This window comes from Henckelia pumila, chromosome 2 (assembly GCF_033568475.1).
Source record: "Henckelia pumila isolate YLH828 chromosome 2, ASM3356847v2, whole genome shotgun sequence".
NCBI classification, from domain to species: Eukaryota; Viridiplantae; Streptophyta; class Magnoliopsida; order Lamiales; family Gesneriaceae; genus Henckelia; species Henckelia pumila.
Window position 1 is genome coordinate 142,582,923 of NC_133121.1, and position 23,879 is coordinate 142,606,801.

Consider the following 23,879-nt stretch of genomic DNA (forward strand, 5'->3'; position numbering starts at 1 on the left):
TAATTATTTGAATAGTCATATAAATAAACAATTGAAAAAACATATTACTTATGTAGTATTAATGGAGAAGGGTAGTCACGTAAATTCACAAATAAACTCACATATTTATATAATAGAAAAAATAAAATAAAATAAAATAAAAAATGTAATGTATATAATAGATAATAGATAGAGAGTAATTTTCAGTTGCCCAACCATTCCTGCCCAACTCGTTCCCGACCGCTAAAACCCACTACCGGATTTTAGTTGTTTTTTTAAAAAAAAAATCGTATCACTAAAACCCACTACCGGGTTTTAGTTGTCGAGGACGAGTTGGACATCATTAGTTGGGCAGCTGAAAATTTCTAAATAGATAGATATGTAATAGATATATATTCCATATATAATAGTCGGAATTGATACATTAGATTATTCATAAACATTTTCAAACTTATGAGCATACGAAAAATTAAATTCTCACGGTCGCAAACATAAATTTTAGATGAAAAACCAATAAAAGACACTGCACATAATAGAATTAACGAAACACCTGATCAATTACACATCAAATGAATCATGTGAAAAGACCAGAATCATCGACAAACTATGCATCAAAGAAATCTTTCTTTTCAATCCCCTAAAACAGTTCATGTGAACGCAAAATTTGCTTTGAAAGTGTACAAACACTAGACAAAATTTGATGACAAGAAATTAAAATTCTAGTGAACCCCTTTCTGTAACAATCACAATCCAATTTTCTTTTCATCACAAACCTTTGGATCAATGAAAATGACAGGTTAAGCCAGTAAAAGGCCGCAACAGGGCTTACAACAACACTTGCGGTACTTGAATCCAGCAGTATTTAATAGTTCAATTCTGATTTCTAAAGTGGGAAGAATGCTATCTCCCAATTCATTCTCCGGAAAATAATGGCATGCCTCCAAATCCAATGAACATATAAGACTGGTTGACACCACATTTCTACTTGTATATCTTCATAGGCTTCTCATATTTTTTTTGATATTAGCCTCATAGGCTTCTCATATGAGCGACGGTAATGCTTGAATTTTGGTTGATGTGCTAACAGATCGAGTTCTGGTATGTAACTGGCCTGGAAAAGATCAACAGTAGGTAATTTTGGTTACAGGTGTATATATTATCATTATATAGAGGAGAGGTGGATTTTAATTTCAGTTCTATTTCCATAGTCAGCAGAGCTCTTCAATGGCACTTCTCTTCAAACTAGAGGCCAGGTGGATTTTAACATCTTCTATAATACTGCATTCTTGAATTCGGAGGGCAGATGGACTAGTACTCAATTTTTCATAAGTTTATATTATATGTCGCAGGCAGGTAAAGCAGTTATCTAACAATTCCAGTAATATAAAGAGAATGTTGGTTAATTGGTGCACTGTTCATATTTAAAAAGACCGAAAGGAAAACAAAAGTGGAGTCATATGCGAAAGCTCTTGATCCCACGGCTTCTAATACAACTATAAAAGGGGATGACAAAAATCCCATGTACCTCACCATAAACGCTTCTTCAAAGGCCTGTGAATCTCACTCCAGGGTTTTATGTAATATCAGTTCAGTATGAGTTCATCTAAGAAGAATGAGATCTATTAACCTACTAAAACCTAATCGCGGTAAGCAGTATAGAATTAACCAGAGGTATATAATGGACAAGCCAATTTCCTTTAACTAAAAAGGTAAAATGATTTGCGGTTGGATTGGCGGATTTGAGTTGGAGTGAAGGATTTGAAAAATGGATTTCAAATGACACTCATTTTGAGTGTATTTCAAATCCACTAAAATTACTATTGAAATTGCATAATTTGATATGAATTGGATTTGAAATTCACTTGATTTTTGTCCATCTAAGGAAGTTAATGAATTTGAGATCTATATGCTTGAATCTATCAATCCAAGCACAACCTAAAAGTTACATTTTCTAGCAATATTTATACAAGGTGATAAACAATGAACAACAAAAGTAAAAGAATAACCATTCAATAATACAAGGCCATAATAATGATACCTGAGTTTTCACCAGAGACAAATGCTCCAACCCAAGATACCGCTCACAAGAAATGTTGCTGCCACTATTCTGCAGGATCCAAACGTTCATAACGATGAAATGTTGTTATTAACCTACGATGTAAGTGCATCATCAATTCTCCTTAATAATGTACAACACTGTGAGAGCGGGATAGAGACCTGGAAACTACTGAACAAAATTTCTGAATCCTGGAGGTATTCTACCCGACCATCAGACACAACAGCAAATCTCCACTGCCGAAAATGCGCAAATGGACAGAATGTGAGGGTGTAGAAACTGGAGGAAAAGAGACAGTAACACGAAGACTCACTCAATGCGAGGTATAAAATCCACTCATAGAATTAAGATTAGGTTTGAGCCTAGTATACCTTAGAGAATTCATCATCTGGTACATTTAACTTCTTTTGTATGCGAATTTTGACATGAGATAAAACTTCATTCTCGTGAATGACCATAAAAAATGGCACACCAAAGTTTTGGATTTTCTGTTAGAAAAGGTTAAATGCTATTGTAATTGAAAACAATAGGTAGAATGAATGCATTTCATGGATTGTAGTCTAAAATATGTTTGTACTGATCTGCTTCAAACTAAGTCAGGACAAATGTCACCATTTGTTTCTCAGTTTCCACGGCTTCGAAGTGGTATACACGAATCATGCAATCAAGTGGACCGAGACTTTTCTCTTCTTCACAAATCTGCAACAAGAAATTGCCAAGGTGGGACATGTTGACAGTGAAGATGAAGCCACTTTAAAAGGACAAAGTTGGCCTATTAAAGATTCCAGTTATTTGCTGCATGCACAACCTAAAAAACGAAAGCACTATGAGTGCATCATGCAAACTCACACACAGAGAAGGAGATTAAGAGAGAGAACCTCCTCTGCCCGTAGTGTCCCATAATTGTTCTTTAGGCTCTCTATGCTTTCATCGGCTGCAAAAATCTGCAAAAATGATGTTTTAGCTACTAGAACTTAAGATCACACGGTTAAATATACGACTTTCCAAATAAAGAAAACAAAGAACAATAATCTTATACTATTTATAAAGTCTCAACCCCTCTTACGAACCAATTGGTACGTACAAACACACCACTGTGAAAGTACAAATACATCCACCACTAATACATTGCAATTCAAGCCATTTATTGGGCATAAATGTCAAAAACACAACTGTTCTCCTCCATCTTATCATCAAAACCGTTGGCAGTTTTCTCCACGTAAACTTCTTTCCCACTCTTCCATTAGTGACTGTAATTTCACAATATTCTTATTCTTTTAAGAAATAATTTGATAATTACAATCACCCATTGTTTTTCCTTTCTCCTAAATTCTTGTCCCAAGTTTTTTCATTTGGCAGAGATTTACATGTAATTTTCAATTAAAAAAAAGTACTATATTGTGTTACACACACGCATCGCGTGTCTTTTGCTAGTACTAATGGAAATTGAAAAGGCAAAACAAGTTAACAAGATTCAACATACTACTCCCTCCACCAGTGAGAGCTCTAACATGAAGTAGTGTTAGCCACAAGATACAATCACTCGAAGTGAAGTAAAACCAGAAAGCCATAATATAAGCCTTTTGCATCTCTCGGAGTCAATGGTTGCAAACAAGGCAGAAATTCCGATACTTTTGCAGAAATTGATTTTATATTCTCAACGTGCAGGATTAAGTCTTTAAAAGGATGGGGAATAGGGAACAAATGACTCAAACCTGGATAAAACCAGGGAACAATTCCTCAACAAGATATAGTTGCCCGGACAGTTGCAAGTTACAGAAGTCATCAGGAATATCATGCCTGTCTTTTCTTACATCTGAAAATTTTCGTATGTGCTTGTAACACACCAATATTATTTCACATTCAATGTTTGTGTTCCATGACCTGTCCATGCTTTATACATTTAGTTAATTGAGATCAACCATTTAAGTTGAATTGGTAAGAAGATGATTTTCCTACTGTGTTTTATTATCAGTATATAAACAGGGCGAACAAATACATAGAATTGAATCAAGAATGGAAGACCTTGTAAATCTTGTGCATGAACACTTTCATCAATCTTAGCTCTGCATTTGGATGAGACAACTCAACCTGCTCCATATAATGCCAGAAAACTCAATTGGCGTTATGTTGGAGTACAAAATAATAAGTTGATCCAACAAAAGACAAAACGAAACATTCAAGATAATCTAAATAATATATTCCCTTACACGCACACATATATGTAAGTGTGTACTATGTATGCATGTATTAATGTGTATGCGCAGCTAAGGTACATATTTCTCTGTGTTTATGATCTTATTAACAGTCCCAAGGCTTGCCTTCGTCCTAAGATCATGAAGTAGATCACCCACAGTGCTTCCCTTTTGCGGTGTCAAACAGTTGATATGCATCTGGTTATGAATATGGGGAGATGGCGTTTGTTAAACATAAAATAGAAAATGAGTTGGTTTGTGCATTTTACATGCTTATGCAACCAAAGTCCAATTCATACTCACATCATTGTTTGCTGCACGACAAAAGGTTATTTCAAGTGTTCTTAGACCTTGTAATTCCGACAGAGGCTTATCCAATATTTCATAATACAGTATCTCAGCAATCTGCCAAAAAGAAAGTATTTGTCGATGTTTCAGCCCCTCAGCAAATTTACTCAGACCATCAGGATAGTGTGTCACTTACTTGATTGTCATAGAGCAGCATCTCTATCAAGTTATCTACTCCATGATACTCTACAGGAAAAGGTTTTGGCAGCTGAGTGTGAAGATCTTGTGATGTAAGCCGGATTTTGGCTGGATCATTTACACCAAGATGGCGAGCTACTCTTCGTACAACTTCATCATATGTATCAAGCCTTGATCTTAAAATTCAGTTAATGAAAACGGCGCACAGAAAATACCCACATTACTCTGAAGGTAAAACAAAATAGCATGTTCTATTGCACGAAGTTTCTTCAAAAATGCTTACAGTTGTAAGCGGAATTCTTCATCCTCTTGCTTCTCTAGGGACCTAAAATGAACCTGAATCTCCTGACAAATATCCGGTTCAGAAATTCAAACATGTGATTACAAACAAGAAGTTTCAGAACAATAAAATAAGTTTACAGTTGTTCTAGTTGTCACAAAATAATTTCAACTATTCCGCACACAATAAATACAGTTTCAGAAGTTACAAGAGAAACTGTTTCCACTGAAATTGAACCAGTACTGATGAAAATAAATTTATAAAATGATGTCAAGACAAAAACATGAGGCAAGAGTAATGCCAACAAAGTTATGAAAGCACAACCTAATTTAAATACTACAGTACACCAAAGATGCAGAAACTGTTTGCTTGCTACCACGAAGACCTCGTAGAAGCATTAAGCCAACAATGTCTTGAGCAGTTAAATAATGCAAGCATTGAGTCAAATTCGAACCGAGAAGAACACCTTTTTCTTTTTTTCCTTTTTTGCTTCGTTTAGCCTTCACCCCCCATAAATTTTAAACATATTAGCCGGTTGCTTGATATGGGATTTGGTACCACTAATAGACACAAGGAAACAGTGTATTTTTTCTCCAAGATGGAAATACAATTAAATGCCTTAAAAGTAGTGTGATAGTCTGGCAGTATAGGAGAGAAAGCTACAAAGTCAGAAGATTCCCTTTGTACAGATTATCAATGGAGCATCTAAAAATAGTATTCATAAAAGTTGTTGGATATAATGAATGGAGAAAGGGTATTATAGCAAGGGGAAATCTGAAGAACTACTCGTTCTATACATTCGCAATTCACAAAATTTCCTAAGTAACTGACAATTAATTACATGCCAAAAAAGGTGAACGGTGAACCTGGCCAAAATCCTTCTGTCCTATGCTACCAAAAATGAAAAAGAAAAGTGAAACCCTCTTTACCATTAAATACAAACAAGCAAAAAAAAGTGAAACCCCTCTTTACCATCAAATACAAATAAGCAAATTTAATACAGTAACGAATTTGATCACTTGAAACATATAAAACTACATCAAGCTAAACTAGTGCCCTGAAAAAGATATGAAACGAAGGTCACCCAATGTCCTTTGGAAAGTACTTGGAGATTATGCTGGTACTCCAAAAATGTCGGAACATCTGGATAATCAAATAGTTCGCTAGTTTCAACAGAAAGAGACTTTTGAAAGCAAACAATGTCCCCATCCACAAGCTGCAATATAAGGCGGAGAAAAGCCATTGAAACAATGTTTCTAAACAAAAGTGAACAAGAGGACATGATTTCAAATTACCTGGGAAGCTTTAAAAGTGAATTTCATGTTGATGCATTCACACATGACAGTGGGTTCAATCTTTATTTCCTGAAAGAACAAAAACAAAAAAGCTCGAGAAAGGTTTTGGTTTGTGATATTCATATCAGACATTGGCAAATTAGATTAATCACACAAACACTAAAAAAAATTGTGCCTAGCATCCAGCAGGGAAGGAGAGAAGGAAGATCTGTTATACGAACTAAAAGCCAATAACAGATTAAATACTGTGTTCCAGCGGTCTAATCTCCTAACCTTTCTACCTCGATCCATCTTCACATTTATGGGAACTATAGGGGAAAATCAGCTCAATAGAAAACTCATCAAGGACAAAATGGTCATCTTTGATACAGAAAACAAAAAACTGGGGCAGAGTAACTGCTATCTAATTCGCAAACTGTTATGTATATAATTTCAAATATAAACATTGGCAAAGGCCAGAAAGACTGTCCTTCTCATTAAACGAAGCATAGAGCAATGGAACAAACCTTATACAGTTTGATCTCTTCATCAGGAGCATAGCCTGCCATTTCATTTAGCTTAGTCAGGATATCTGCTGGTGTGCCAATGCCGTTCACATAAAGTTTTCCAGCATATCTGGCATACAATGCAAGGTATTGTTTCCTTATCAGCCTCCTTCTGGTATTTTAAATTATTTCTTTGATTTCTTAAAATATATTTTACCATGAAAAAGGCTAATCAGAAGAACAATAATACCTTAGGTCTTCCGTTTCTGGATCATAAACCTTGAAGAATAGCAAAATGTCATCTTCAGTTTTATTAGGGAGAGGAATTGGTTCGTTGTCCTAAATTACAAGTACAAGTTCATTAATATTAATAATGAAAAAAGAAGTTCCTGCCAATAATTTTTGCTGTTTGTTTTGATTCTTAGTTACCAGCCCAAGCTCCACTTCTAAGAATAACTTCAGCTCAGCTGCCTTAACTTCACGTGGTACTTCCATCAATTGTTCAATCTACAACAAAGTAAAAATTTAAATGAAAAATGATTTTCAAACTAGGAAATTTGGCTGACATTATGTTGAAACTGTTGATATATTAATTTAGTGATACAATACAATATTAGGCTTTAATAATCATCTTGTTTTCTGGCCGTAGTTTGCAGATGGATTTCAAATCCCCTATAGGTTAGCCTAGGGAATCTTCGCATTTATAATAATAAACTTTAAATTAATTTGATAGAAATTTGGAATTATCACATAGGAGGACCTGACCTAAATCCTTGGTTTTGAATCTTTTTGATGGACTTGACATAATAACAATTGGAACATTGATGTAGTTTAAACATATTATAATAATCATGAAATCACAAGAATCATCACCATCAGTAGTATTGTATCCCCAAGAACCACCACATGGAAAATATGATTTTTAACAACTTTGTACAAGTTGAGTACAGTGGGGTATCGTATTACCAACTATACAAACGGAAACAACATCCAATATCAAAATTGTTTTACACCATTCATTATCTTTTAAAGGACTATGTTTTTCCATGTTAGCTTGGATAAGGAAGGAAAATTAACGTCAAAGTGGATGGATCTAGTGTTCAACACATAAATACTAGCTAGCTATAGGAACACAATGAATTATTCACTGCAAAAGTTTGAATTAAGTTAATAGATATGGTAACACGTCTTTAATAGCAATATGCAGGTTAAATTGAATGATGCAAATGTGTTGGGATATATTGTCGTAACTTATAATATTTTTTTTAAAAAACGTTCCTAAAAAGAGAAAAAATACCGCAACAAGAGAAGGGAATATGACGATTTCAAATGTGGTTTGCCGTAAAGCAATGGAGTCGTAAAGCAGCAATATGTGTAAAGCAGCAATCATTGTGTATGCTAAAAAGAGTGATGTGGGTGTGACAAGCTGCTATGTGTGATTGAGTGTGGTAGTTTTATAAACAACAATAGTGGAGAGGATGAAAAAGAAGGGGAAGACAGGAGAAATCTCACTTGCTAGGTCACAATAATACAAACAGCAGCAACACATTGTGCGTCGTGTGTACATATCAAGAATTGAAGAATTGAATGCTCAAATGACAACCTAGAACAAGTTCTTTTTAATGCAAAATGCTCTCAAGGAAGCTAAATTTGGGAAAAGACAATCAGCGCAAACATAAATCATTTTGCAGACGTGGACAACACCATAAAACAAGAAGCCAATGATATATGGTACCTCCAAGAGGATATTAATTGGTGTAGAAGGCGAGTTATCAAAATCAGAATAAATGAAAAATGTTTACAGTTTTTGTTTCCTCCATGTGTGTCAATGGCTGGGCAGGACGATATGTGCCGTTTTTGCGCTTTGCCCAGCGCCAAAACCTCTGCAACTGAACTGGAACACCAGATGTTTTGGCAACCTCCTCCTGCAGAAGCCTTCACAATTAGCTGATAATGCAATGACAACAATTATTATCACAGATTCAATTTAACTTTTGGAATGGTCAAAGAGTACTAAATAATTTTTCTGTTACTAGAGTGAATCTACTTAACAAAAAACATGACTTCACTTGCAAAATATGAAAAGAATAATGAAACGCAGTCATGGACTCAAGTCCATTGAAAAAAAAAAGAATAAATATAAAGAAGCAAATATAGCATATAACAAGAAAACAGAGATTAAACATTTTGTAACTGTGTGTGAAAAAAATAGGCATACTAAAGCATGCCTGAATCTTCTCCCCTCTCTTTTCTTCTTTTTTAGTTTCCCTAACTAAAACCTCTGGGTCCATGGTTTAGGTGTTAAGCACCGACATATTTTCATTAATTTACTTCAGAAACAAACAATGTTTGTTAGCACATGGGAATCATCAAAATGCTTTCCCTGTTTTATTTGGTAAAGATTTAACTTCCGTTGAAATTCGGTTTCCATTTCAAAACAATATTACACTTTGAAGCGGCGATTCCCTTGCCAACAGACTACCTATATATAATTTACAGAAGTTTAAGTTCAAGCGTTCATGTTTTAACTCTAACAAGTTCAGAAATTTCAATGTGGAAGATATGGAATCTATACCTATATTCTATGCATATCTCTGCACATATATAATCGGAATGGTGAGCACAACACCAGCTTCTGACAATGATATACAATCAACAACATTCCGGTTGAAAAAGTTTCATTTTCTTAGAATCATGTATTGACTTTTCACAAAAAAAAATTGAGACCAAAGTATGAAATCAGAAAATTAGTAAGGCTTATATCTTTCACTACACCCTTTTAGGTACACAACAGCCAAGCAATTATTACCACTGAACTTAAGGAAATGAAAAAAAGTAACAAGTTTATATACCTTGAAAACACTAAATGGGGCCGACTTCAAAACACGAAAACTTTTAACTTTGTCATGATCCACTAAATCCAAAAATAAATTTCTTCCAATCTGCTCCTCAAAATCATCATCACATGCAACCTGAAAATATCATGTCAATCGCCCATAATCAGCGAAAAATTAAAATGGCTAAGATAGTGAAAGTTTGCTATGTACCAGATTTATTGAAATGAATTACCTTTACAATCGTGTAAAGATGCTCATCTTCTTTTTCTTTCTTCTGATGTTCTTTTTTTTCTTGTTCTCTCTTCGGCCTCTCCTGTGTGATATCACATCCAAGTAAGCCAAACACAACTGATATCTTGTCATAAGATCAAAAACCAGTTAGGCTGATGTTGGTAGTTTCTTGTTCTCTCTTCAACGTCTCTTACTTGATGTCACATCCAAGAAGGCCAAACATAACTAATATCTTCTCATAAGATGCAAGAAGCAATTAGGCTAATATTGGTAGCTAACCCTCAGATACTCAGCGATGTCCTTCTCATCATTGCTACACATTATTTTATCCATGTCACTTTCACGTACGTACACCAGCATATAAGCATTTGAATTCCTCGTAGGCTTAAAGGTGGCATTAATAATTCCTGGGATTATCAGCTTCGAGCCATGAGAAGAAATGGCCATGTAAGAAAGCGAACAGGCAAAACAAAGCAATCTATCCAGAAAGGCAAAAAAAAGTAAATAAACATACTTCTTCCTCACCACCATACAGCTCCTCTAAAGCTGTTCTCATGTTTTCTTTTGTCACATGTTCATCATCAAATTTATACCTACAAGCCATTCAGAATGATTCACGTCCTCAAGTTTACAATGAGAAATCTACATGTAACAAGTATAGTTTCTGCAATTTTAGAGTGCCATGAAAATGTCATTCAGTGCGAGGCATGTAAAATGTCGGGTTAGAACATAATCAGTCTAGCATTCTGAGGGCTGCTGACCAAGCAATTTGTCTTATTATAAGGTTTGCAAAATTGAATAACCACCACCACCTTTGATGTAACTGAGAATGTACAATCGACCAGATATTGTGACGGACAATTCAAACATATGATATTCCAAATCACTAGTGAAAATACAACTCCAAAAAATCCCAATCTTTTAATAGAATGGAAATTTGAAGAAAAAATCAGAGTCTGCAACAAATGATTCGCAGCTCATTGGACTTTCCAAAGCAGATGATCTTAATTTTATACCGTAGAATTAAATTTAAACTTGACAATAAGGTGAGTTCTATAATTAGAAATTATAAGCATTTAATTTCACCTCCCAAGGAACCTAATGTTACAGCCCTTGGTTATGGTTCGTGTTAGGGATGATCAATTGGATCATGGAGATCGGCTATGCTTCCATTTTGAGATTTGCTGCCTGTCCAACTTATTTTGATAATTGAATTTGAAGCTCGCTGTGAGATAACATCTTCATCTCTTAGACAATCTTTTTTTTTTCCCCGGGAAGTTTCAGCTTCATTATTTTATTATCTTTTTTTTGATAGGAAACTAGAACTTTATATATATAGTGAAATAAGTAGATACAAAAAGTGAACCAGCGGTCCACAAAAGCTAACTATGGTCCTTTGCAAACAAAGGCAATTATCATCTAAATCAAAGCCAATTTTCAATCCCTATACAAGTCTAATAAAGCCAAAGAATGGAAGCTAGAACCCTTGTGAGCCCACATGGAAACTCTCAGTTTGACTTTGTCCCAAACTTCCTTTACTGTTTCTTCACTATCATAAAAAATTCTTCTATTCCTCTCCACCCAAAGCGACCAACACACGCAATGAACCACTAGCAACCAAAACACTCTCCCTTTTTGTCCAAGCCGACCTCCTAGATCCATAGCAAAAAGATCTTTTGTTGAGTTCGGGATTACCCAAGACAGTCCCAATTCCTTGAGAGCAAGATTCCACAAGAAACTAGAAAACGGACAGTGAATAACCAAATGGTCCTGAGTCTCCCCCCCTGTTTGCATAGTACGCACCAGCTCGGGCTAAGGAAGATGTTTGGAAGCCTCTTTTGAATCAAATCACAGGTAGGCAGCCTCCCCAACGCAGCTTTCCATGAGAAAAACTGAACCTTTGTCGGAATCGGTGCTTTCCAGATTGGGTAGAAGAGAGGGAAAGTAGGGAATCGCTCGACCGGGAAGAAAGACTCAAAGAAGGACTTAACTGAAAAATACACCTGAGCTGTCCCACAACCATTTCCTCACATCCTCAGCGCCCTCTATTAGGTTGACCCCCCTCAAAAGTTCCAGCAGATTACCTAGCTGGCCCAATTCATCATCCCTCAGATCGCGTCTAAAGTGCAGGTTCCAACTTTCCAACACAACTACTCTAAGCTAAATTCAAATCGTAAAGATAAAATTTTCTTCCCAATTCCATCCTTCTCCGATATACCAATTCAATTAGAGCACATGCACATGAGTAAATCGACAATAAAACACAAATATAAATAGACTAATGCTTATTTGCCTTGTGATTGCATGGAGTCATGGACTCATGGCTCGTCACTCCTGAGAACCTATGATTGTCTTCTTATGGTCTGTTAGTTAGCTGTTGGTACATTGGCAAAATGGTTATACAATGACTAAAATCTCTCACGAAACTTACGCATTTGAATTTTAAGGAAATGCTCCCTAAAGGTCATATAAAACGGTTCTTGATACTCATAGCTTCTTATTCTGCTTATGGCTCCATGAAAAGGTAACCAACGCCCAGAAAAGAGCACTCAGTCAAGAACATCCACTCATGTTCTCTTATCAAATGTTATTTGAATAACCTTGTGTTGAAGAGTTTTAGTAGAATAAGACTTATTTAAATTGTTAGAGATAAGGTAGGAACCTAGATAGGTAGGTCTTTGTATCTAGATATACATATACATGGTAGATTGTATTCGGTGTTAGAAATAATACATGTTGTTGTATTTAGTTTGTCCCACGTCGGTTGGATAAATAACCCGGGAGTTTAATATATAGGTTTGGGCAAACGTTCCCTCTCGAGCTAGCTTTTGAGGTGAGTTAGCTCCAAGTCAATTTCTAACATGGTTTCAGAGCTCAGGTTCCACCGTTACGTGTTGGACGGCCCATAGTTGGCATCACCCGTCCCATAGTTGGCCACCCGTTAATATCTACACGCTCCAGTCGTTTATTCCTGGGCGTGAGAGGAGTGTGTTGGTGTATTAATTTGTGTCCCACATCGGTTGACTAAATAGCCTGAGATCCCTTTATATGAACAAGGGCAAACCTCCTCTCTTGAGCTAGCTTTTGAGGTGAGTTAGGTCCAAGTCAATTTCTAACATGGTATCAGAGTCCAAGTTCCACCGTTACGTGTTGGATGGCCTATAGTTGGCCACCCGTTAATATCTTCACGCTTCAGTCGTTTCACTCCTGGGCGTGAGAGGGGTGTGTTGGTGTATTAATTTGTGTCCCACATCGGTTGGTTAATAACCAGTGAGCCCTTTATACAGACAAGGGCAACCCTCACCTCTTGAGCTAGCTTTTGAGGTGAGTTAGGTCCAAGTCAATTTCTAACACATTTCATCCAGAAAAAAGCCATCTTTTTCTTAATAATGTCTTTGCCATTTGATCCAATAGCATTCCGTTAGATTCTGACTTTAAGAAGCGTCCAGTCATAAATAATCTGCAGTTCCAACAGCGGCACTAAGGTAGAAATGCGGGCCGTGCCTGAATTCAGATCGGACCAGACTCTTCTTTGTTTGAGCTGCTCCCACTGTAGGATCAGATATCCGCGACTAGTGGGGTATGGCAGGTCTGGCATCTAACAAGGAAAGCTAGGAATGTACAATCCAACTTGAGGGGAGTGTTGAAGAGTTTGAGTAGAGTATGACTTATTTTAAATTGTTAGAGATAATATAGGAGTCTAGATAGGTAGGTCTCTGTATCTAGATATACATATATATGTCAAATTGTAAATTTTTTTTAGAATCAATAACATTTTTTCTGCTGCATAATATGGACGTTCACCTTGGGATCCACAGCAAAAGGTTTTTAATGGAAAAGGATAGCGTGCCATAGACACATGGGAGTACATAAGAACTGGAATCATTTCCTATTGAAAGAAGCAGATATGTGTACCAGCAGTGGAAGTATAGTTTGACATCAAATATACGTAGTTTCTTCAAAAATGTAAATGGCTTCTTTACCTTTATAACTTGTGATGCTTTTGATCCATATTCCAATCAAACTTTCACTATATTTTGTGTATAAAGCTTTCCAAATCTCTTGAGATTATATATCTAGTGTTGTCTCCCTAAATCATTCCAATTGTTATAACATTAATCTTAGTGCCCATAACCCCTTCTACTAATTTGTTTTTCACCACATCAACTTTTTCAGATTGTAATTTTTAGAGTTCTCTTAGGCTCCCGATCTCATTGGACTACGTCATGGGCGAGACCAAATCTCATGTAGCTCCCCCAATTGCATCAAAATATTATAGATCATAGAATACTGGTTGTGTAGACTTTCATAGTTTTGAGGATCCTATTGAATTGAAACACCTGAAGATCATTAAATCTTCCAAAAGTTGCAGTATTTCAGGTTTTCATGTTGCTATGGAATTATAAATCCAGAATCTCATAATTCAGTCAATAATTTTACACCGTTGCTGAGCAGTCCAGAACACTGAAAATATTGTGGAGGGTCATAAAATCCAGAGGATCCTACAGTAATATCAGCTATGAGGGTGGTAAAATAAAGAACATAGAATAGAAGGTCAGCAAAATTGACTCAGAGTGCTTATAAACATAGTCCATAGGTCCCACAATCATACCATACGAATACAGCTGTGAATTCACAGTGTTAACACTACAATCAAAAATTAACTCCTTTACATGCTAATTATTTTATTATGCTAGCTAACTCAAAAGTTTAAGATGTCTAAGTTTTCTCGAGAGTTTTTATATTACTTAACAGTTAACCCCATCTCCCATCAAATTAAATAAAGAAATTTTGGCAAAGTGGGATTTCAAAATGGATGCTAGACATTAAAGTTTACATGAGCTGCTTTTGAAATTCTAATCCAACCATCCCAATGTAACAGAACAAGGACCCATACACAAGACCAAAAATGCAAGGAAGAAGACCGACCCCTGAACTATAAACTGGAATGGATAGACAACTGTAAAAACACATTAGAGACCTGCCAAAGAAAAAACAGTGACAATTGTTTACACTGGCACGCGAACAGCATTCACCAATCATATTAGTGAGGCAAATAATTCACAGGCTTAAGACAAGCTGTTAAGCTAACACGATGTAATGATGTCCATACAATTGTTGTATTACAAATTCTGGCATAAACTACATACCACCGAGTAGAAAGAGCTGGCCTTATAATAGCATAATAGTGCCCACCATGCACATCACCTCTGTGGACCAATACACTGATAACACTCAAAATTGTCAGAACAAAAATGAAAATTGGAATCTTAATATTTTCTGCTGGGCATTAGAAAAATTCAAGATATGGCATACAATCTTAAACACCATATCGAAGCTCAGACCAGATGCATTTCTATGCAAAATGTTGATTCTAAGAAACACAGAAAAACTATAAGCCGCGTATTTACAGTTTTCAACCATCTCTACAACCATACTTTGGCTTGTGGAAAATTAACTTTCAAACACCACAGTTTTGAAACGAGCCATTAATATGTGGTTTTAATTATGAAACTTAAAAGCAAACCATATTAATCTATTTCAGTAGTGTAGGCCATATTACTGCAAAATTTGCTATCCTGGCATTCCAATCAGAATATAATTCTACCATGATCAAACGAAAAGTTTTCAGTTTTTACAAGAGGAAAGACATGAAATAAGTGTGTACGGACATCCAGCCAGAGGAAACATGGGCCATGTAGGAGCAAAAAACCACTGACCATTTGTTTCAAAACAAAATGATCACAAGGATCAAAATTTTCCTTGAACGGGTCTTTTATTTTAAATTTTTTATCCTTCCTGGTTAAGTGCTTTAACATTCTAAGCATTGAACTAACTGAAGAAGCATTCATTCATTTCTTCAGCATTCACCAAAGTCCCAGTTACAACCATCCAAACCCCCTAGATATTGAACGAAAGTGATTTCAAAAATTGCATGTGATTTGCGCAAAAAAGATAAATAAATGGTATAAACCATCTCATTATCTCACCTGTGAAGTGCGTAAAGGTTGCGTACGCTTCTATCAGCCTCAGGTGATAAGTATTTACCATTACCTATGTCCAGATCAAGTTGAAGAGGGAACTCATAGTAGTCATTTATCTGTGCACCATCAGCAACATGAAAAGATATGTAAGGAAGCACATATCAAAGTAGTTTTTCCTTCCAAATCATAGAAAATAGCACATAGCATAACTTACTGATCAATGAAAAAAAATTACATCACTGATATGCAAGGAAAAAATAATACAAAAACTACACATACAAAACATAATAACTTCACCTTCGCCATGATGTTCCGCAAAAAATCATACTCAAACCGTTTTAAATGAAGTTGGAGAACTGGTGGAAAATCGCAAAATAAGACCCACTTTTTAGCATCCTGAAACAAGTAAAGTATAAGTCTATGGAGTGTTAAATGAAAACTCTAACTGTAAATCTCTATCGCGAGAATATAAATGATAAACAAGGATGCTAGCATCATCCAGACTAAAGAAAAACATACAAGTAGATCACGATTACTTTGAACAAGGGTGATAGAAATCGATCAAAGCTATGATGAAGAAAAATAATTTGCAAAATAAAGCTAAACATAGCACCTGCAAACCATACTGTTCAGCACGATATTTATTATCACCTTCCAGACGTTCAACAGCAACATATTTATCAAAGGAATCATAGACATCATGACATCCCTTTACATCAAGCTGAAGATCTGCCACACAATGTTACAGAACATGATCAGTTCAATTCTTGATACAAAGGAGACAAACAAGGTGTTATGCAAATCCACATAAAATACCATAGAATGACTCCATTCTGCAAGATCTGAGGTCAACATTGATGCACTCTATAATGCTCATGTGATGCCCTTCAAATATTTTCCGTATTTCGCCTTCCACAACAGTTCTCTAATTGACATAATCATAATAATCAGCGAAGCACAAGACAGATAGAGTGCACAGTGGTGGTAAAATATATCTGAGGACCTTCATTTTTTCTTCGAGTTTCTCACAAAGAGCTCTGTTAAATTCCTGAACATCGCATTGTAAAAAGGCTTCGTTTGTGTCCCAACCAAATGATTTAGTCAACTCCTTAGTCGACACACTTTTTTCACCATACTGAAGCTTGTAAAATAAATTCTGAAGAGCCATAGTGATACTTGTGGATGGTTCATCATTAAGAGTAGTTGGCATGCGATACACAACCTGAATGTACAACAAAAATATAACATTTACAATAGATTTTCATATAAACAACTTATACAGATGTTGTAGTCCCTAGAGAGAGATCCTAACCTCTCTGAAATAGGGAATATGGTATAAAGTTTGCAAAAGAGAGTTCATATAACAAGTAGCCCCTTGGTTTTTTAGCCCTACATAACCAGTTTCCTTCTTTGAGGCATATAAGATGCGATCTATGGCTTCGCCAGCAGCTACCTGAGCTTCAACTAAGATGGTATCATTGTAAAGATAACCTCTATTTGGATCATATAGCTCACTGAGTGGCATAAAGGATTTAAAACCCCAATTTCTTACTCCAGCTTTGAACTGTTTTCTTGTATCTGCATGGACTAAACAGATGACAATCGACAATATTCTATAATATATTATAACAGGAAAGACAAATTTTAAATTTGCATTGCAAAATGCATATTCTAATGTTAACAATATGTATAGCATATCCGGAATCGTAACAGGTTCAGATCAACGGAAAATGAATATCTCAGTTAGCAATACAACTATACAAGCAAGTACCACAAATATTTAGAAGTACTGCAAACATGTGAAGTAGATTCATATTCTGATTTGCAATCAACGTAATCAACTCGTAATGGTATAAGATAAAGCAAAAACTAAAGAATGAAACTAAAGATTCATAAGCTTGTCAACAAAAATTCAAGGGTGAGCATAAAAATCTCAAAGTCCGAACATCATGTGTATCTGGCCCTACACGAAGAAGAAATTCATTCAATCAGATATTCTCAAATAGCATATCAAATTTTTCTGGATATTCATTATTGACGGATCATAAACATAAATCTAACTCCAATGTTAGCGGATATCCGATCGGATCCATTTTAGATGTTTTCGAAGGAATCTAAGGTGTTTAGACAATCCAGTTATAGGACATTTATATTAACGTTTCACTTATTTTAGATGCATGCGTAAATCTAAGAATTTTGAAACTGATAAGAAGAAAATTACAAGCACCATGGGAATTCCATGTTTCAACTTTATTTATAATATATCTTTTTTTTAATTTGAAATTAGAAACTAAAAGTTAGATCAGCTGAATGTGGTATTCGATCCTAAAAAGAAGGATACTTGATATGGGGATTTTTTTTTAACTGATCGAGTACGAATCAAAGACTAAATTATCCAAGTAAGTTGGGTAAGGTAGAAAAAGTAGTTGTAAAATGTTCTCTTTCAGGTTATGGAAAAGCAACAGAATATACTTTGCATCAAATAGGAACAACATTGGCAGAATCATATTGTTTCTTGCTTGTGGAAGTCAAAAGCCAAATGTTATACTTCGCAAACATTATATGTAGTGCTACGGACAATAAAATGAAATTAGTGTTGGACCAGTGTATAGAAAAAGTTCATGTAGGAACTGAATCCAAACAGTACTTGTCTTTTGTTCGTACATACGAGAATGCCATGTTGTGGCAGCAAACCTCCTTACAACTAACCAGCTTACACCAATTTCTTGTTAGCATGCAGTCCACGTGACTACTGCATGGAGCCGCACCAAATATCATGAATGAGAGATTACATTTGCAATTCTAGAAAAGGAATCTTTTTTTCTTTCTGGCACAAGAATCAAGACTAGAATTTAATACTCAACTTGGAAGTGATTCGATCCTCTGACTATAACAAGATTTCATTACCTTTTCTGATTGAGTGTTTGCAATCAACTTGATTGACAATGGCCAAACTGAACAGAGCACGTCTACACCAGCCAGATGGTAGAATATCATAATCAGCAACCTCCAGATACACGGACAGAGAATCAAATTCGTTAACCCCCAAAAAAATAACAATCCGCCTGATAGTTATCGAAGGGAAAAATAATTTCAACAACCATGATCGTAAAAAAATTTAAAAACCAGCAATCAATGCTCCCAGATTCGATCCAATTGAAAGTTACCATTTATCTTTGCCAAGTTCAAAAATATTAGAGCTGAGCTTATCCACGTACAACCTAGAAACATTTTTAATCCTCCAAGTGAACTCGGTTGTACTAGAACACGTTGCTGTCTGGTTTCCTGATGAAATACATGTTTCTTTGGGTGCTGCAAACAAATGAATAAAGAAATAAAACAAACATAAAATTGATAATTTACTTATGATTTTAAAAAATTCCACCAAATATTCTTATTCAAATTTTCAATGAAATCAATACAAATTATATAACAACTCAAAGAAACTCTCAAAAATATGTTTAAAACACAACCACATTTTTTTCTCTACCATTTCAATCATTATTTTATTCTCTTTTACAAAATCAATATACAAAATCACTTTTTTATGTCAATTTTCAAAATTTCATATTAGGAGCACTGATAGGTAAATATGTTGGTTAAAAGTAACACATATGCATCAACGCATATGAGACCTCTATGGAATTAACTCTAATATGTAAATATGTTGGTTAGGTTACTAAGATATTTTTCCTGGATTATATCATATTTTTATAGCTAAAAGACGATGACATATTATCAGCAGTTTCCAATTACGTCACCTTCGTCATGTGGAGTCCATTCCCCCAAATTATCTGGCGGAGTCCGTTCCTCCAAACTATTTTGCCGAATCCATTCCTTCACATAATCTTGCGTAGACCATTCCACCAAAGGATCTGGCGGACGCGGTTCCTCCACAGCATCAACCGGAGGCCATTCCTCCAAACTATCTAACGGAGACAACGATTCCACATCTTCTTGCTGCCAAAAACAACAAAACACATAACATCAATCACTGGTTCATAACCGGGCAAAACAGATGGAAAGCAAGAATCGCAAACAGTTCAAAGTTTTCCAATTCATTGTTCGCACAGTTCAGTCGAAACAACCAATCCAGCTCCACACATGAAGCGCGCTGTGTGTGCGAGCGAATTGATTGCGCAACTACTTCCATGCATGAATGAGGGGAGCAGTTTCTGCACCTCTTCGCGCGGCGGAGAATCCATGGCTGTGATTGCATGAGAATGCTCTTCAGTACCGCTTTTATCGATGATACTCGATCGGAAAAGAGTTGGAGCGAATTTCCCCTGCACTAGGCAGTTTGTATGGTTTGGTAGCAGAGGAGAGATATGGGGAATGGAGGTGGTGGGAAATGATTTTTAAAGTTTAACCGTTTTAGGGCTTTTGACTTGTTGTGGACTGATTTCAGTTCAAAACTCAACTGCCAATTCAGATTTTGTTTCCTCCAAATTGGAACGAGAAGATGCGTTAGTTCGATCTCACGTTACAGTAAACCAAAAACAAACAAACAAACAAACTACGCATTTGTTTTAGATTAAATTAAATATAATTTTCATTCCAAATTTAAGATGTTTAACATTTAGTATAAATCATTGAATTACATTTAATTAAATTCTTTGTTGAAGTAAATACAGATAAAACTCAAAGGACTGCACGAATTACGGTAAATTATAGAATAAATATTTTTTCTAAGGCCCACTTCAGAATGCAAACGGCCCACTACTAAATTTGCCAAGTCCAATCCAATTCACTAACTCAGAACCAGTACTGCCCCAACACCATAGTAACACATAGATTCCAACAACTTGGTGAAAATTAATACTTCAAACAGAAATACAACTCTTTCCTTTACTTTCCTTCTTTCATTTTTTTTTTTGGGTGCACACAAAGTGTGACTCAATCGGGACATAAACATGAAAAGTGATAATGCCACAAAATGCACATTTCAGTTCCCTCTTCTTGGTTGAGTAGTGAGGCCAAATCCAAATGGGAAAAGAGGATCATAATGCGGATCACCCACATTCATAGGAAGCTGGTTCACTGACTTGAACCACGTCCGAGCCAGCTTCCCCGAAAATCCATAGTCGCCGAACAGGGCATCAGCCACACCTTGACCCTCGGTTCCAGGAAGCCAAGCTGCCACTAGTGCATCTATTCCTGCCACATAAGGCTCAACCACAACTGGTCGCCCTGAGATGACCACAACTACACACTTCACAGCTCCACAGACATTCCTAATAGTGTTCGGACCAGGTTCAGATATGCTAAGGCTCGCACTGTCACCAAACATCTCTGCATAGGGAACCTCACCCACGACCACAATAGCATAAGAGAATCCGTTGGATTTCACGAAGTTTGCGTCCGGATTCTCGTTGTAGATAACTTTCGTTGAAGGATCGACTGTATTTTTCACAGCGGTTAAAATCGTAGTTCCTGCAAAAGATCAAGATCATCTTTCAGTATTTGTAACACTCCTAAGGAAACTCCAAAAGTAAAATTTTATTGGTTTTGCCACATACCAACAGTAAGGTCATTGCCTTTTACACCCTGCCATTCTATAGTCCAGCCTCCACATTGGTTTCCTAGATTATCAGCATGGCTTCCAGCTACTAGTATTTTTGGCACTTTTTTCGACAGAGGAAGCAATGGTTGATTAGCAACTTTCCCATTCTTCAAAAGAACAAGCGACTTTCTCACCGCTTCCCTTGCCAACTCTCGATGCTCCTGTATAAAAGGCACGTCATTCGATTAATACATGGACATTTTTTTGCAAACCAGAGTGGGAAACAAGATTAACCTGGCTGCCAAGTTGGTTCGCGAGGCTTAGATCAGCAATTGGGTTCTCGAAAAGACCCATAACGAACTTGACCCGAAGAATCCTTTTCACTGCATCATCAATTCTACTCATGGGGATGGCATTGCTTTTCACTAGGGAAGTTAGATCAGATATAAACTCCTCAAAATTATTCGGGAGCATGACCTGGAAAGGTTTAACAGTTATGTTGGCATAATCTCATTCATAGCATGATATGATCACAAAGGTCCTAGCAAGTTTGAAACAAAGTATTAACCATGTCTATTCCTGCAAGAACTCCGGCTTGAATAGAATAAGAATAGTTTGCATGAGGAGGATTTGTAATCCTGTCAATCCCTTGCCAATCTGATATGACAAACCCCTGAAATATGTTTAAAAAACAAAGTTCTGTGTTACCAACAATCTCTTGATTTGAACTAGGCAGCTTTCAAAACAATGGAGATATTCATTTTACCCTAAAATTAAGTTTGTTCTTAAGAAAGCCAGTGATTAGTTCACGATTCGCATGCATTTTATTGCCATTCCAGCTTGAGTAAGACACCATAACCGTGGCGACACCCTTTCGAACTGAATCGAAGTAAGCAGGCATGTGTATACCGAGCAATCCTTTATAATCAATAACGGTGTTGCTTTCATCGACACCCCCGACTGTGCCACCATCCCCAACAAAGTGTTTTGCACAGGCTGCAACTTTAGTCCTTTATAACAACAAGAAAGTATATCAGATAAAGAAAAATACTACAGAGGATATTTTATTTTCATGTAGTGAAACTAAGAATCAAGATGCATACTTTCCAGAAACAAATGGAACTCCCTTGCCGAAGTTTCCCGGTATCTCCCCTTGTAAACCTGGTATGATCTCAGTCATGGCTTGAACAATCCTGTGATCTTCACTGTAGCTTTCGTAACAACGACCCCATCGTGGATCACGACAGACCTTTAGAAATGGAATGAACATATAAAATGGGAATTGAAGGATACTTCGAGAGGAACAGAAGAGTAGCTTATTTTGCTTACTGCAATGCAGGGAGCAAAGACATAGGGAATTCCGGTAGCCCTGACTTCAAGTGCGGTGGCAGCTCCTATTCTCTTTACAAGATTTGGATCTCTGTTTTACATATCACCACAATCACTACCATAAATAGAAGGCTTGAAAATCACATTTGGAAACTAACAATGTACAATCTTATGCACTAAAAGAGCAGCCTTTACATCAGGAACCAAGTAAGACTTGCCTGGTGACTCCAAGTCCGACATTGTGAGGGAAAATGGTGGCCTTGTACACATTGTTGTGACCATGAATAGCATCAATCCCGTAGATCATCGGAATCCCAAGTCGGGTCGAAAGTGCTCCCTTTTGAATCTCATTCACCATGTTCACCCATGCCTCCGCAGAGGCCTTAGGTGCTGGAACACTGCCTCCACCACTCAACACACTCCCTGCCCATTATCATAGTTGACACATCATAAAATAAATGAGCTTCTCAGACATCCAATGTATGTAATTAAAAAATGGGAAAACATGCTTGAAACCTTGCCACGGCCAACATATCTTACAAAAAAAACTGCATCTTGAAACCTCAAACAATTCTCGCAACTCCAGATAGATTATTTTATAAAATACAAGAAATGTACCTATGAAATGTTTGTTCATGACATCAGGAGTGGCAACTTCCCTCCCAATCTGTATCATCTGGCCAATCTTTTCTTCAAGGGTCATTCTCCCCATCAAATCTTTGATTCTAACGCCCAATGGCTGCTTTGGGTCTTTATATTTCAAGTACCCCGCTTCTGTAAAGGTAGCCAATAAACATACCACCACCATACACACAATGAGCATCAAAAACTTCCTCCCTCCACCCAACCCCATTTTCACCATCCCTTGGAAACTCTGCAGTGCCACCAGCAAAATCAAGAAAACCGTCATTACAACACAACAAAAACAAACAAACCCACAAAGATAAAACCACACAATGAAAGAAACAGAGTGCTAAAGATGAGAAACCGGTACCAGTTTCGGGAGAGAACCAAAAGAAGGACTCCACGAGAAGCTTGGTAGAAAAACGAGATTAACATTTACTATTTAAAGAGAGTGCTTTTTGTCCGTTTTCATTGGTAAGATAATGTGTGTTTTTATGTGGGGTGACGACGCGAACCGAGTTAACTTTTGAGCAGTTCGAGACAGAAAAAAATGGAAGCAGAGAGGGTAGGCGGATCTGTAATGTGATTGGGCCCA

At 36.4% G+C, this 23,879-nt stretch overlaps 2 protein-coding genes across 3 annotated transcripts; both read right to left on the reverse strand.

Annotated features, from left to right (window-relative positions):
- Positions 1–592: 592 nt before the first annotated feature.
- Positions 593–20,304, reverse strand: LOC140881409 (ubiquitin C-terminal hydrolase 13-like). 2 transcript variants are annotated; one of them, XM_073286701.1, is made up of 32 exons: positions 20,010–20,304; positions 19,590–19,788; positions 18,996–19,140; positions 18,736–18,893; positions 17,141–17,406; positions 16,832–17,050; positions 16,645–16,753; positions 16,442–16,557; positions 16,126–16,224; positions 15,835–15,944; positions 14,995–15,069; positions 10,359–10,437; positions 10,124–10,264; positions 9,846–9,926; positions 9,629–9,748; positions 8,579–8,701; positions 7,206–7,283; positions 7,027–7,115; positions 6,798–6,906; positions 6,292–6,360; positions 6,102–6,212; positions 5,000–5,061; positions 4,715–4,892; positions 4,534–4,635; positions 4,357–4,428; positions 4,061–4,126; positions 2,914–2,979; positions 2,648–2,734; positions 2,407–2,523; positions 2,197–2,271; positions 2,018–2,086; positions 593–1,090 (listed from the first exon to the last, which is right to left on the reverse strand). In XM_073286701.1, exons 1-32 carry the CDS (start codon positions 20,031–20,033, stop codon positions 986–988), a joined length of 3,519 nt encoding a protein of 1,172 aa, XP_073142802.1. In that variant the 5' UTR covers positions 20,034–20,304; the 3' UTR covers positions 593–985. The 2 variants fall into 2 exon arrangements, with proteins under 2 accessions (XP_073142802.1, XP_073142801.1); XM_073286700.1 differs by having other exon boundaries at positions 17,141–17,415.
- Positions 20,305–20,612: 308 nt separating this feature from the next.
- LOC140878866 (uncharacterized) lies at positions 20,613–23,802 on the reverse strand. Its single transcript, XM_073282490.1, has 10 exons — positions 23,655–23,802; positions 23,279–23,534; positions 22,879–23,083; positions 22,661–22,751; positions 22,435–22,580; positions 22,098–22,341; positions 21,900–22,004; positions 21,626–21,808; positions 21,348–21,552; positions 20,613–21,261 (listed from the first exon to the last, which is right to left on the reverse strand). The coding sequence occupies exons 2-10, from the start codon at positions 23,520–23,522 to the stop codon at positions 20,774–20,776; spliced, it is 1,911 nt and encodes a 636-aa protein (XP_073138591.1). The 5' UTR covers positions 23,523–23,534; positions 23,655–23,802; the 3' UTR covers positions 20,613–20,773.
- Between the last annotated feature and the right edge of the window lie 77 nt (positions 23,803–23,879).

Coding starts and splice junctions, on each gene's coding strand:
- LOC140878866 (XM_073282490.1), bottom strand. CDS start 23,522: ATGGTGAAAATGGGGTTGGGTGGAGGGAGGAAGTTTTTGATGCTCATT. Junction 22,342..22,434: donor GTTCCATTTGTTTCTGGAAA/GTATGCATCTTG, acceptor GTTGTTATAAAG/GACTAAAGTTGCAGCCTGTG. Junction 21,809..21,899: donor TTCTTGCAGGAATAGACATG/GTTAATACTTTG, acceptor AAACCTTTCCAG/GTCATGCTCCCGAATAATTT.
- LOC140881409 (XM_073286700.1), bottom strand. CDS start 20,033: ATGGATTCTCCGCCGCGCGAAGAG. Junction 16,754..16,831: donor AACTCGAAGAAAAAATGAAG/GTCCTCAGATAT, acceptor TATGTCAATTAG/AGAACTGTTGTGGAAGGCGA. Junction 1,091..2,017: donor TGTCTCTGGTGAAAACTCAG/GTATCATTATTA, acceptor GATCTTTTCCAG/GCCAGTTACATACCAGAACT.